The 14,376-nt window shown below is 47.7% G+C and overlaps 1 protein-coding gene across 1 annotated transcript in view; it reads left to right on the forward strand.

Moving 5' to 3' along the window:
- Positions 1-14,376, forward strand: part of sgsm1a (small G protein signaling modulator 1a) — a 137,590-nt gene that overhangs the window by 58,262 nt on the left and 64,952 nt on the right. The window contains exons 4-8 of the mRNA XM_080208089.1: positions 4,244-4,406; positions 5,915-6,067; positions 8,748-8,815; positions 9,875-10,020; positions 14,207-14,338. Of these exons, the coding sequence (XP_080064215.1) occupies positions 4,244-4,406; positions 5,915-6,067; positions 8,748-8,815; positions 9,875-10,020; positions 14,207-14,338 (662 nt within the window). The remainder of the gene's footprint in view (positions 1-4,243; positions 4,407-5,914; positions 6,068-8,747; positions 8,816-9,874; positions 10,021-14,206; positions 14,339-14,376) is intronic.

Genomic DNA, 14,376 nt, shown 5'->3' on the forward strand with positions numbered 1-14,376 from the left:
CTATGAAAATCCCCGAGTCATTATACTCCAGCATCTGTTCGGGTACACTGAGAGAGAATGCCCAGTGCACCTAACCAGCACATGTTTTGAACTGTGGGAGGAAACTGGAGCACCCGAGGAAACCCACGCTGACATGGGGAGAACATGCAGACTCCACAAAAACAATGACCCAAGCCAGGAGTTGAACCCTGGTCTCTGGCACTTTGAGGCAGTGGTGCAAACCACTGTGCCACCGTGCAGTCGATACGGTAATCACTAATACATCCACCAGGGACATCAGGAGAAACATCCTCACTGAGAGTGAGTAGAATGTGGAACTCAGTTCTTGAGGGAGTAGTTGAAGCTAATAGCTTAGGTTTATTCAAGGGGAAGCTGGTTAAATACTCACGGGAAAAAGGAATAGAAAGAAAGGCTTTCATTTATCTGCTGCCTTTCACAACTTCCAGACATCCTAAAGTGTTTTGCAGTCAATAATGTCTCACTCTTGATAGGTAGTCACTACTGAGATGTAGCAAACATGGCATCTGGAGAGGTGATGGAGCATTGGTATTGAGACTGGTTGAGTAATCCAGAGACCCAGGCCGGAATTCTCCAGCCGTTCACACCAGCGGGATTCTCTGATCCTGATTCAGTAAATGGAGATTTGGCTGAGCACCAAATTCTCCATCCTTGCTTGCAGTGGTGGCAGGACGTGAACAGCTGGAGAATTCTGGCCTCAGGGTTCGAATCCCACCACGACAGAGGGTGAAATTTGAATTTTACAATTATCTATATTACAAAATCTAATGGCGACCCCAGTATCGTTGTTATAAAAACCCGGCTGGTTTCCTTTAGAGAGGAAACTCTGCTATCCTTACCACCTAGAACCCACAGCAAGGTGATTGAATCTTAATGCCCTCTGAAATTTCCCAGCAAGCAATTCTGTTCAAGGGCAGTTAGGGATGGGCAATAAGAATGAATGAAAGAGAAGCCAATTTTCACACAAGTAGCAGCGTGACATGATGAGATAATCTGTTGATTGAGGGATAAGTATTAATAATCATAGAATCCCTACAGTGCAGAAGAGACCATTCAGCCCATTGAGTCTGTACTGACTCTCTAAAAAAGTATCTTATCCAGGCCTTCTGCCCACCCTATCCCTATGCCTGTAATCCCATGCATTTGGGACACTAAGGGGCAATTTAGCATGGCCAATCCACCCAACCGGCACATCTCTGTGAGGAAACTGGAGGAAACCCATGTAGACATGTGGAGCACGTGCAAACTCCACACAGACCCTGGCGCTGTGAGGCAGCAATGCTAACCACTGTGCCACCATGTTGCTGTAGTTGGAGAACCAGATGGGTTTTTTAAAATGCGGTTTTCCTATTAAATTAATTGATTTCCCCCACCCACTCAAAGTAGAGCCACAAATTCCTTTGTGTCCACTCAGAATAGGCGATATGGTGGCACAGTGGTTAGCACTGCTGCCTCAAAGCACCAGGGACGCGGGTTTGATTCCCAACTTGAATCACTGTGTGTGGAATCTGCAAGTTCTTCCCATGTCTGTGTGGGTTTCCTCCCACAGTCCAAAAGATGTGCTGGTTAGATGCATTGGCCATGCTAAATTCTCCCTCAGTGTACCCGTACAGGCACCGGAGTGTGGCGACTAGGCGATTTTCACAGTAACTTCATTGCAGTGTAAATGTAAGCCTACTAGTGACTAATAAACAAATTTTAAACTTTAGAAAGCTGTGGTTTAACATCTCATCTGAAAGACAGCAGCCCTGACAGTGCAGCACTCCATCAGTACTGCACTGGAGGGTCAGCTTTGATTATTGAGCTCGGGTCTCTAGAAGGGAACAAGAACACAAAACCCTTCTGACTCAAAGGAACAAGTGCTACTGGCTGAACCCCAGCCGATAACTTGTTGATGGGGTGAGGTGAGGCACTGGGCGGGGGAACAAAGATAGGGAGCTGTGGGGTTAAGTGCAACTATGTACTTGTTAGTGTTATCTGGTGATCCAACCTTTATCCTGCTTTAAATCAGGAGAGAGATCAGGAAATGTAGATTGCTTGAGATGTGGATAGTTTTCAACCTCCTTCTCCCCCGCTGCTTTCTTTCTGTCTGGTGTTGAATGCTGGAAATTTCTAGAATATACTCTTGACGGGGAGTGATTTTCATTTTGTGAAGGAAGTGGTGATGATCCTCAAAGCTCAGCCTCTAATTTGAACCAGGCTCCAAGGTGTGATTTTACTATTCCTGAATCTGGGGACCGGAAGAAAGGCTTTGTAAACTCTCTGGAAACGTGACCTCCTGATCGCCACATACAAATGACAAAAAAAGGAATCATTCAGATTTGAACCCTCGACACCTCTTCCTGTATTTTACTCAGAGATTGCACGGTGGTTAGCACTGCTGCCTCACAGCACCAGGGACTGGGTTCGATTCCTGGCTTGGGTCACTGTCTGTGCGGATGTGCATGTTCTCCCTGTGTCTGTGTGGGTTTCCTCTGAGTGCTCCAGTTTCCCCCCCCCACAGTCCGAAAGGCATGCTGGTTAGGTGCACTGGCCATGCTAAATTCTCCCTCAGTGTACCCAAACAGGTGCCAGAGTGTGGCGACTAGGGGATTTTCACAGTAAATTCATTGCAGCGTTAATGTAAGCCTACTTGTGACACTAATAAATAAACTTAGAGCTCTTGTTATATGATACCAAATGCACCAGGCTAGCCAGTTAAACCTGGTTAGTTTTAAAATGCCTGCCAGGTAATACTAGTTTTACAATACATCAGAATTTGGAGGTTCTGGGAGGGGGATGATCTGAGGTTGTGAATACTTATCTCCATTCTGGCGATGGGATCTTATCAGGTGAAATTGTATGAACTATGGGGAGAAGGGGGGATTTGGTTATGGAATTTGGTGATCAGCCATGATCAGAATGAATGGTGGAGCTGGCTCACGGGGCCGAATGGCCTACTCCTGCTCCTTATTTCTACGCTTTTATGATCAGACATTTCAGATCTAATGACCTTTGGGAAGGAGATCCTTTGTTATTACCCAGTTTGGCCTGCGTTCGACCCCAGTCCCGCACCAATGGTGTAAACTTTTAACACCCCTCGTGAAGCTAGCCCCTCAAATGGGCATCTAGAGATAGGCAATAAATGCCTGCCTTGCCAGCGCTGCCCACATCCTGAAAGTTATTTTTTAAAAAGAGCCACAGCTCGGAAAACTGAAGAATTCAATGGGCCGAAACCGGGATTGGTGGATATGGTTCCCCTGGGAGTCTCCAGGTGATAAAGAGACATCTCCTGGATACCACAGGGAAGAGAAATCATCGTGGCCGTTGAAAACAAATTGCATTATCTTTTATATCATCAAGCACTTTTGTTTATTAGTCATATATAGGAGGAGGTGATGGCCCAGTGACATTATCGTTAGATTATTAATCCGGAAACACAGCTAACGTCATGGAGACCAGGGTTCGAATCCCACCACGGCAGTTGATGGAATTTGAATTTAATTAAAAAAACCTGGAATTAAGAATCTACTGATGACCGTGAAACCATTATCTGCTTCACTAATGTCCTTTAGGGAAGGAAATCTGCCATCTTTACCTGGTCTGGCCTACATGTGATTCCAGAGCAATATAGCTGGCTCTCAACTGCCCTGTGAATAAGGGCAACTAGGGATGGGCAATAAATGCTGGCCAGCCAGCAACACCCATGTCCCACAAATTAATTAAAAAATATATAACTATTAGCGATGGTGGAGGCAAAAGCTCTTTGGTAAGGAGGGAGATGATGTGAAACTTCCAGAATTAAGCTCAACTAACAGTGACTAGTTGGTGGTGTAGTCGCTCTGAGGCATTGGACTGACTTTTAAACCTGGTTGGCATAGTGGTTAGCACTGCTACCTCACAGCACCAGGGACCCGGGTTCAATTCTGGCTTCGGGCCGCTGACTGTGTGGAGTCTGCACGTTCTCCCTGTGTCTGCGTGGGTTTCCTCCGGGTGCTCCGGTTTCCTCCCACAGTCCAAACATATGCGGGTTAGGTGGAAGGGCTGTGCTAAATCGCCCCTAGTCTTAGGGGAATTAGCAGGGTAAATATGTGGAGCTATGGGGATAGGGCCTGGGCGGGATTGTGGTTGATGCAGACTCGATGGGCTGAATGGCCTCCTTCTGCACTGTAGGGATTCTGTGAAGAATAGGGAGGAAAGCTGGAAGGTTGGTAGTTTTAACGCGGCTGTCCATTTGCTGTTCCAGCTGCTGTCGAAGCTTGTGTGCTTCATGGACTCAAGCGCCGGGCGGCCGGCTTCCTCCGCAGCAACAAAATAGCCGCCTTGTTCATGAAGGTGGCGAAGACCTTCCCTCTGGCCGAGGAACTGTGCAGGAAGGTGCAGGAGCTGGAGCAGCTCATCGAGAGCAGGTAAGACTGTAGGGGAAATCACAAGGATTGGACAGGGTGTATTCCGAGTGCCTTCTTCTAAAATTTCAGACGCCTGCGCAATTTCTTTAACTGTGTGGCCACTTTAAATTTTGGTCACGCAGACAGAGTGTCCGGAATTCTCCCAACCCACCAGCCACTGGAATACTGACGGGCAGGGGAACGGACCATGTAAACGTTCACTGAAGTCAGGTGGGAATCTCCGGTTTTCAGGCAGGCACGGCCAGAGAATTCCACCCAGTAATTTAAAGGTACGAGCTGCAATGGAACGTCAATGTTGCTGAGTGGTCACCGAATCCCTATAATGCAGAAGAGGCCATTCAGCCCATCAAGGCTGTGCTGGCCCTCTGACAGAGTATCTTGTCCTCTCCCCCACCCTATCCCCATTTACCCTGGTTAATCCGCCTAACCTACACAGCTTTGGACACTTAAGGGGCTACTTAGCATGGCCAATCCACCCTAACGTAGGGGGAAACCGGAGCGCCCAGAGGAAACCCCACGCAGACACAGGGTGAATGTGCAATCTCCACACAGACGGGAGGGGTGGGGGCTTGTGGGTGGGGTGGGGGGTGGTGATGAGAGGGGGCAGGTTTGGGAGGGTTGGGGTAGGTGGTGGGGGTGGCCACCCACTGGATTTCCTGTGGTTCCCACCATTGGGAGAGTGAGAAATCCATCTGTATGGAACATTGAGAGAGACAGAGAGGATTGGAAAAAATTGCCCCTGTGGACCCTTTTATATCTCTCCACTCTCACCTTAAACCTATGCCCTCTAGTTTTAGACTCCCCTACCTTTGGGAAAAGATATTGACTATCTCATTGATCGGTACCCCTCGTTATTTTATAGATCTCTATGAGATCACCCTCAGCCTCCTACGCTCCAGAGGTGAAGTCCCAGTCTATCCAGCCTCTCCTTATAACTCAAACCATCAAGTCCCAGTAGGATCCTAGTAAGTCTTTTCTGCACTCTTTCTAGTTTAATAATACCCTTTCTATAACAGGGTGACCAGAACCGTAAATTTAGTGTGATTCTTTACCACGGCAAATCCTTTGGCACATTAAAGAACAAAGGAAAATACAGCACAGGAACAGGCCCTTCGGCCCTCCAAACCTGTGGCGGTCATGATGCCTGTCTAAACTAAAACCGTATGCACTTACGGAGTTTGTATCCTTCTATTCCCATCCTATTGATGTATTTGTCGAGTTGCCTCTTAAATGCTGCTATCGTATCTGCTCCCACCACCACTCTGGGCAGCGCATTTCAGAAATTCATCACCTTCTGGGTAAAAATCTTGCCTCACTCGTCTCCTCTAAACTTTTCCCCACGCACTTCAACCTATCTCCCCTAGTACTTGACTTTTCTACTCTACGAAAGAGCATCTGACTATCCAAAGGTACAGCAGAAATGCAGTTGTTATTGTCAGTTGGATTTGGTTTGCAAAGCCCCTTACCATTAGAAGCTCTCTTCTCATAACATCTCCTCGTTTCTTCAGGAAGACCCAAGGTGCAGCCCCCCAGGAGACCGTGCGCAAACCTCAAAAAGTGCCAAATCTGTCTGCTCAGGCTCTCAAACATCTGTGGATCCGCACTGCCCTCTTTGAGAAGGTTCTGGACAAGATTGTGCAGCACCTGGTGGAAAACAGCAGGTTGGTACTGAACTGGTTCAAACATGGCCTGACATAATAAACCCCTTTCTTTCCAGAGAACTGTCTCCCGAGCAGGTTTATTCCTGCTGGTGACAGAACAGAATGGTGCAAGGGTTGTCTTCATCTTAACATGCTTTCTGTAGGCTTCTCACACTGTGTCACAGTCTCACCGTGGGAGGAACCCACACAGACACGGGGAGAATGTGCAAATGAGCAGCATGGTGGCACAGTGATTAGCGCTGCTGCCTCACAGTGCCAGGGATCCAGGTTCAATTCCAGCCTCAGGTCACTGTTGTGTGGGGTTTGTTAAAGTTAAATAAAAGTTTATTTATTATTGTCACAAGTAGGCTTACGTTAACACTGCAATGAAGTTACTGTGAAATTCCCCTAGTTGCCATACTCTGGCGCCTGTTCAGGCCAATGCACCTAACCAGCGCGTCTTTCACACTGTGGGAGGAAACTGAGGGAAACTCATGCAGATACAGGGAAAGCATGCAAACTCGACACAGGCTGTGACCCAAGCCAGGAATCGAACCCGGGTCCCTGGCGCTGTGAGGCAGCAGTGCTAACCACTGTGCTATTGTGCTGCCCATTTGCACATTCTCCCCATGTCTGCATGTGTTTCCTCCAGGTGCTCCGGTTTCCCCCCACTGTCCAAAGGTGTGCAGGTTAGGTTGATTGGCCATGCTAAATTGACCCTAATGTCAGGAGGATTAGCAGGGTAAATATATGGGGTTATGGGAATAGGGCCTGGGTGGGATAGTAGTCAGTGCAGATTTGATGGGTTCAGTGACCTTCTTCTGCAATGTAGGGATTGCATGTATGATTGTATGATTCTCATGTTCCAGCTAGTTGCTGGGACAGTAAATGGGGCCACGGGGTCCAATATTTATCCTTCCCCCATTATCTGGAAAGATTATTTTGTATTTCTCTTTTCCCAGCTCCTGCTCCCAAGTAAGCCCCCACCCTGCATGCCTGAACTCTGACCCTTGAAAGGGCATTCTGCCTCCAGAGTTAGCCAATAACGTGTGTGCGGAATGATGGTCGAGGGGGTTGCGGGGTCGGTGGGGGGAGCGGTGGAATACTGCACATGTGCAGTCATGAGGTTCTTTGAGCTGTGCTCACTGATTGGCTGGTTTCCCGAAATGTCGGATCTTTGATCCTGTTGGTGTAATTGCAAAACGTGGATACCTGGAACCACCTGGAATGGTGGCTTGCTGCATTGTGTCCTCCTGATGCAGGAGAAAAGGCATCCATCCCAAATCGGGTGTGTGTTACAACCCCAGAGTTACACCAAAAGGGTGGAGGTGAAGACATTGAAGACATCCAAATCTTAGAGGAACTGAGGCTATGCCAATCACATTACCCTGCTAGATCATTCCAGGATAGTTTCTGGGTGCCTCTGGCCATCAGCAGTGACTCAGAAGGAAGCAAGTGTCCCATTCACCATGTCTGCTTCTCTTCCCTTCAACCTCTCCCATTCAGTTCAAAACTGCTCCCGTTGGGAACAGGACAGTTTAGAGGGCCAATGTTTTTGGAAGCGGAGATGAGATGACTCCCTCCAGGTTCTTTGTCAATATTCTCTCTCTTGTCTTTTAGGGAAACTAAAATCCCAGCTTTCTGCCAGCTCTGAGATCGAGAGGCCAGGAGGGACTCTCTGGCCCTGTCCTCCACAGGACCAGAAACTCATGCCCGAAGTCAATGGACCTTCTCTGTTGGTCCGTCAAATTGTTCGTCCCGTCTGTGACGGTTCTCGCAGTGGGCAGGACCAGAATATTTAGGCCGATTGTCTCATGATCAGGGCACAGGCCCGATCCAAGATCCCAGCCAAACCTAGGGCCAGAGATGTCCATGGTGGTGTAAGACCCATTCGTTCCTCCAAACAGACCATGGACACGATTTATTGATTATAACTTGAAATTAACATAACAGAAACTGAAAATAATTACTTGAGAGAGAGAGAAAGGAAGAGTTGGGGACTGACTTTGCAGCCAGACCCAAGAACCTTGCAGCATTCGACTGAACAACAACTGAAAAACAGACAGCTGCTATTAACAATATAAAAGTTTGGTTATCTTTTGTTCTAAAATACAAGCAGTCTCCAGCTTTCATAAACAAGTTATAGCTGTGTGACCATGAAAGCTTCCATTTAGGCAAAACCTTCCTGCCTTGTCCTTTCAAATGTAGTCAATTTCTGCTGAAAACCCAGAATTCCAAGTTAGCTTTAAAGCATAGCATAATTAGTTACATTCGGCAGAAATATCTTAAAGTGAAGCCTTTTAACGGAGGCAAACCAGACAGAGGATCCCACAGGTGTTATGACATTTGGGCATTGGCCTCATTGGGTTTTCACCTCAAAGGCAGAGGGGAAGGACTTGGGCCTAAGGTCGCCCCATTGATCCCCAGGCCTACTTCACAATATTCCCAATTGGAACTGCGCCAGAACATATACCAGTCCTGAGGACAGGATTGGGCAATGACTGGCTCCGTGGTCAGCCAACCTGCTGGCACTGCCCATCCCAGCCGGCAGGTAAGCGATGGACAGTTTGGTGTGAAGAAGTTAATACCTTCAGTAGAAGGGAGAAGAATAACGCAAACAATGCAGGAAGAAATGCTCTATACAGATATAGTGACAATCAAAAAAGAACAAATGTTTTCTATATCTTTTTTCTCTCCTCAGTAAATACTACGAGAAGGAAGCTCTCCTCATGGACCCTGTGGATGGGCCAATATTGGGTTCTCTGTTAGGTGAGCACTGCAGAATTTTACACTAGCTACATTAAATCGATGGCCTAGTGATATTACCACCAGGTAAGGATGGCAGATTTCCTTCCCTGAAGGTACGTTAGTGAACCGGATTGGTTTTTCCAGAATGGTTTCAGTAGATTCTCAATTCCAGATATTTTTAATTGAATTCAAATTCCACCGTCTGCCCTGGCAGGATTTGAACTCAGGTTCCCAGAACATTAGCTGAGTTTTTGGATTAATAGTCGTGCGATAATACCACTAAGCCATCACCTCGCCAAGAACTTAGCATTTAATATTGCATTTGAATGAAGAGGGATGATTTTTGGAAAACAGAGCTAGCCAGGACTGTTCATACCAGTGGAAGTTGTATGCTGTGGTGCCTGTGAATTTGCATTTGCCCCATCAACATGTCCAGGCCTGGACCCCCACCTTTCCCCAGTAGTACAGAGGTGGACTTCCTGGTCGAACATGAGTTGGAACAGCAGCAGAGAATTAAACTCTCATGTGAACATGTGGTTACATACAATCTGGATGGCAGGAGACACTGGTAATAACTATAAGGACATAAGATGTAGTAGCAGAAGTAGGCCACTCGGCCCATCGAGTCTGCTCCACCATTCAATCATGGCTGATATTTTCTCATTCTCATTCTCCTGCCTTTTCCTCATAACCCCTGATTCCCTTATTAATCAACAACCTATCTACCTCTGTCTTAAAGAGACAAAGTAACCTTCACAGCCTTCTATAGCAAAGAGTTCCACAGATTCTGGCTGAAGGAATTCCTCCTCATCTCTTTAAAGAATCGTCCCTTTAGCCTGAGGTTGTACCCTCTGGTTCTAGTTTTTCCTACTAGTGGAAATATCCTCTCCCCGTACACTCTATCCAGGCTTCACAGTATCCTGTAGGTTTCAATAAGATCCCCCTTCATCCTTCTAAACTCCAATGAGTACAGACCCAGAATCCTCAACCATTCCTCATACAATAAGCTCTTCATTCCAGCTCTTCATTCTCTAAAATCTTTCCAATGACCAAAGGCACCCATCTCTGCTCTTTCTCCAGTCGGGCCGTGTGCCCTCGAGTATACGAAGATGAAGACGGCCGATCACTTCTGGACGGATCCCTCGGCAGACGAGTTGGTCCAGAGGCACCGCATCCACAGCGCGCATTGTCGCCAAGACTCGCCTACCAAACGGCCGGCGCTGTGTGTGAGTTTGCTCTCATTTTCCTCCGCTCTTTTGTCTTTCCCCGGGGACACGTGGGCCAAGCTGTCTCACCCCGAGCCTTTCATGAAGTGTTTTACAGCAAACGAGTGGGGAGTGGGCAGGGAGTGAAGTTGGCAGTGCGTTTGGGGGGGTAGTATGTCAGAGCTAGTGGGTCAGTTAAATCAAATTATTTTCACATCTTCATCTTGGAGCTGGTGGTTGCCAGCTCTCCAGAACTGACCACATGTCTTCATGGAATTGAATGAACCTTAATCTCCAGTTGCCGTGAGCGAGTTGGGGTGAAAAATCAAGGGACAATAAATAAATTCAGAGGCTTTTTTTTGGTTGAATACCTCTGTTTATGTTTTGTCAAATGCTTTTCAAAGAAGCGGGAGAGGTTTGATTGAGATTCGGAATCCACCATTCGGGGAATGTGTCTGCTTCCCAATTGCCAAAGGAAGGAGGGGCACTGTCCGATAAAAGCAAAGTCCTGTAGATGCTGGAATCTGAAATAAAAACAGAAAATGTTGGAAAATCTCAGCAGTTCAGACAGCATCTGTGGAGAGAGAATAGAGCCAACGTTTCGAGTCTGGATGGTTCTTCATCAGAGCTCTAGATGTATCAGCAGTCTTGTCTACCTTGTTCCTCATTTGTGAGTTTAGCTATTACATGTCAGCACATTATCCGGGGAAGTGGGTGGGGTGAAGGGGGAGTTGGGAGTCAGGGTGGGGTTGGCGGAGCACAACAAAACCCAACCCAATCCTGGCGATGCCCACCTCTGACTGGTATTCCAGCAAGGAGATCACTGGATTATAGTTGAGGGGATTTGACAGGGTAGGTACTAAGACGTTGCTCCCTCTGGCTGGGGAATCTGGAAGGTTGGGGAACAGTTTCAGGATAAAGGGGTTGATTATTTAGCTCTAAGATGAAGTGAAATTTCTTCACCCAGAGGATTTGTGAATCTTTGGAATTCTGTACTCCGGAGGGCCGTGGATTCCAGAATCAATCGTCCTGGTGAGTGCATTTGCTCTCCAATTGCCAAAGGAAGGTGGGGTGCTGTGGAGATGGGCGTGTTAGCTGACCATTGGTGGGAGAATGGACATGGGGCAACTTCAGGTCTTGTGGTGACAAAATCATCATGGAATGCGCCGTTGAGTATATTTAAGGTCGAGGTGCAGATTTTTGATCTCTTAGGGAATTAAGGAATATGGGGAGCAGGAGAGGAAGTTAAGGTGTGGCCGTGATTGGTGAAGCAGGCTTGATGGGCCTGCTCCTAGCTCTTACATTAACAGTCAGCTGATCGTACGCAACTTGAATATTCCTGAAGAGAGAGACATTTGCCGAGGATTTTGTTTTGCTGTCATCAGGAGAAACACGGGAATGCCGAATTTCAAACAATCCTCACAATTAATCCTCCAAGAGAAACGGGTGCTAATTGGTTGTCAGGGTGACTCTGATTGGTCGAGGCATTGCTATGGACGCCTGTCAACCAACCAGCATTCTGTCAGCCTGTAATTTAAGTTGTTGTGATGGTTTGAAATTTGGCATGCTTGTGTTTGTCCCTTTCAGTGCAAAGGCGAAAGCTTTGTCCTTCAGCAATATTCAACTTCTGTTGTTTTTATCATTTTAAACTCAGGCTTGCTTATCTTTATCTTTACTTCGCCCCAGTTTGGTTCTGGCTGGGCATCCAGTTGGCTGCCACACTTGTCTCTGGGGCAGCGGAGACAGCGGCTCTGATTTTACTGGCACGCCCATCTCGATTTTGGAGCGGGTGAGGTTCTCAGGATGGCGTTCGCTATTGGCCTCAGGTGTGAGCTTACAAGCCTCGGGCAGGCGTGCTGATAAAATTCAAGAGCCGTTCAGTGGCTGTGAAGAATTTTGGAAATGTCTTGACATCGGGGGCTGCGTTATAAATGCAAATTAGCTCTGTAATTTTCAGAACGGCTACCATACGCGCAGCAATACCTCAGTGTGAACTGGTGCCATCAGGGTACGAAGGAAGTTAACGAAGGGGCGGAACGGTGGCACAGTGGTTAGCACTCCTGCTTCTCAGTGCCAGGGACCCGGGTTCGATTCCGGACTCAGGTGACTGTGTGAAGTTTGCACTTTCTCCCCGTGTCTGTGTGGGTTTCCTCTGGTTTCCTCCCAAGATTGCGCAGGTTAGGTGGATTGACCATGCTAAATTGCCCTCTTGTGTCCCAAGATATGTAAATTCAATGGAGTAGCAGGGTATTTACATGGGTTTATGGTGAGGGCCTGGAAGCTCTGTCAGGGAGACAGTGCAGATCCGATGGGCCGAATGGTTGGGCTGTAGGGATTCGATGATTCTACGATGCAAGTACTGAATGGAGTGTCCTATTTTTGGATGCATGATGCCGAATAGCTTCTCACCAACCAATTTCCTCATGTGAAGACACATCGACACACCCTCCCCCTCAATCAGCGAGAGGCCTTCATTATTTGTTGCTGTCATTCGGAGAGAGTTGGCTGCTGCGGGTTCCAGCCAGTTAATTAAGCTCCATCATCAACTCCTGATTTCCCTGACTTGATGACTGCTGCTTGTCAGCAATGTCCTGTTTCTCAGCAGCTAATGATCCAACAGAGCCGAATCCTTCCCTTATTAACACCATCGTTGCAGCAAACTAATAGCTCGCCATTACTCCCCAAAGAGATTTCCCCGGGACGCCAGTGTTTCCCTGTCCTTATGACACCGGGGATGAGCTGATTTGCCGGCAGGAAATGGGGATCTCAGGACGTTGTGATTAATCTTTTATTTAAAAAGCGTCCTTCCTCTCCCCCTCCGCAGCCTCTCCCACTCATCTCCACTTCAGTGGTGAGGCAGGACAGCGGGGCGGGTCCAGAACCAGCCAGTAACTGGAAGCTTTTCTTTCCCTGCAGGAATTGAAAACATCAGGAGTTAATGGGATAGGTCTTTGTTTTGAGATTATGAAGGGTCAGGGTGAGGTGATAGGGGAGATCGTGTGGCCCAGTGTCTCTGCCCAGAGCCAGATTCTGGGTTCGAGGCCATCCCAGGCCTTGATGGCGACGGGAAGATGTGGTCCTGAAAGCGCCCAAACAGGTTGTTGATCAACCTGTACAGCGTCAAATACACGCCAGAGGTCGGCAATAAGCGTGCGAGAGACTCCTTTGTGAAAAAGGAAGTTGAAACCTCTGCCATCACTCACCATATCTCCAGTCTACAGCAAGGATGTAGAATTGTGTGTTGCCATGGCAACTTGGGACTCCTGGAGTGAACTAAAACCCAGCACTACAGTGGGGAGAGACACGATTGCGTTCTCCTGGCGCCGGGGATTAAGGCACAGGAATGTGGCACGGTGGCACAGTGGTTAGCATTGCTGCCTCACAGTGCCAGGGACCCGGGCTCAGTTCCGGTCTCGGGTCACTGTCTGCATGGAGTTTGCATGTTCTCCTCGTGTCTGCGTCAGTTTCCTCCGGTGCTCTGGTTTCCTCCCACAGTCTAAAGATGTGCGGGTTAGGTGAATTGGTCATGCAAAATTGCCCCTTAGTGTCAGGGGGTTAGCAGGGTAAATACATATGGGGATAGGGCCTGGGTGGGATTGTTGTCAGCGCAATCTCGATGGGCTGAATGGCCTCCTTCTGCACATAGGGACTCAATGATTCTACAGAGGATGACCACAATAAGAATGGAAGAGCCTGTGAAGAAATAAAGGCCGGAATTCTCTGGCTGTTCACGCTGGAGAATCCCGCCCTCTTCACATAGTGGGTGTTAAGGATTGGAATTCTCTGTTGGTGAGGAATCTGTAAACTATTCTTGACGGAAATGAAGTTTGAAAAAGAGGAATTGAACAGAACATTTGTCAGTTGACTGAAGCGCTGCCACAGAACTTGGCAGAATTAAAAGAAAATAGTTGGACAGTAAAGGGAGGCAGGAAATGCTTCTTCCTGGCTCCAGTTCGAACCAAATCCAGGTTGTGCTTTGTGTAAAAGCGGGAAAAAAACATTGGAATGAGGATTTGTTAAAAACAGCCAAGTGCTCAGCAGAGCACTGGAGGGATAGTTGAATCAGCTAGGATGTGCTCAATGGCAATCCTCCTCAGTATTAATTATGACCTTCTCTCTGTGCTGTCCTGCAAGTACTAATCGCTCTGCTGTGATTTGTGCTTCTTTTCACCACCCGCTGTCACTCTCTGCGGCCCTTTCTTTCCAGATACAGAAGCGCCATTCGAGCGGCAGCATGGATGACCGGCTCACACTTTCCGCCCGCGATTACGTCGAGTCCTTGCACCAGAATTCCCGAGCAACTTTACTGTACGGCAAAAACAATGTCCTGGTTCAGCCAGTGAGTAGCTGCCTGGCAGCGTTTGTGTATTTTAATGC

This window comes from Carcharhinus amblyrhynchos, chromosome 20 (assembly GCF_965287045.1).
Source record: "Carcharhinus amblyrhynchos chromosome 20, sCarAmb.v2.hapA, whole genome shotgun sequence".
NCBI lineage: Eukaryota > Metazoa > Chordata > Chondrichthyes > Carcharhiniformes > Carcharhinidae > Carcharhinus > Carcharhinus amblyrhynchos.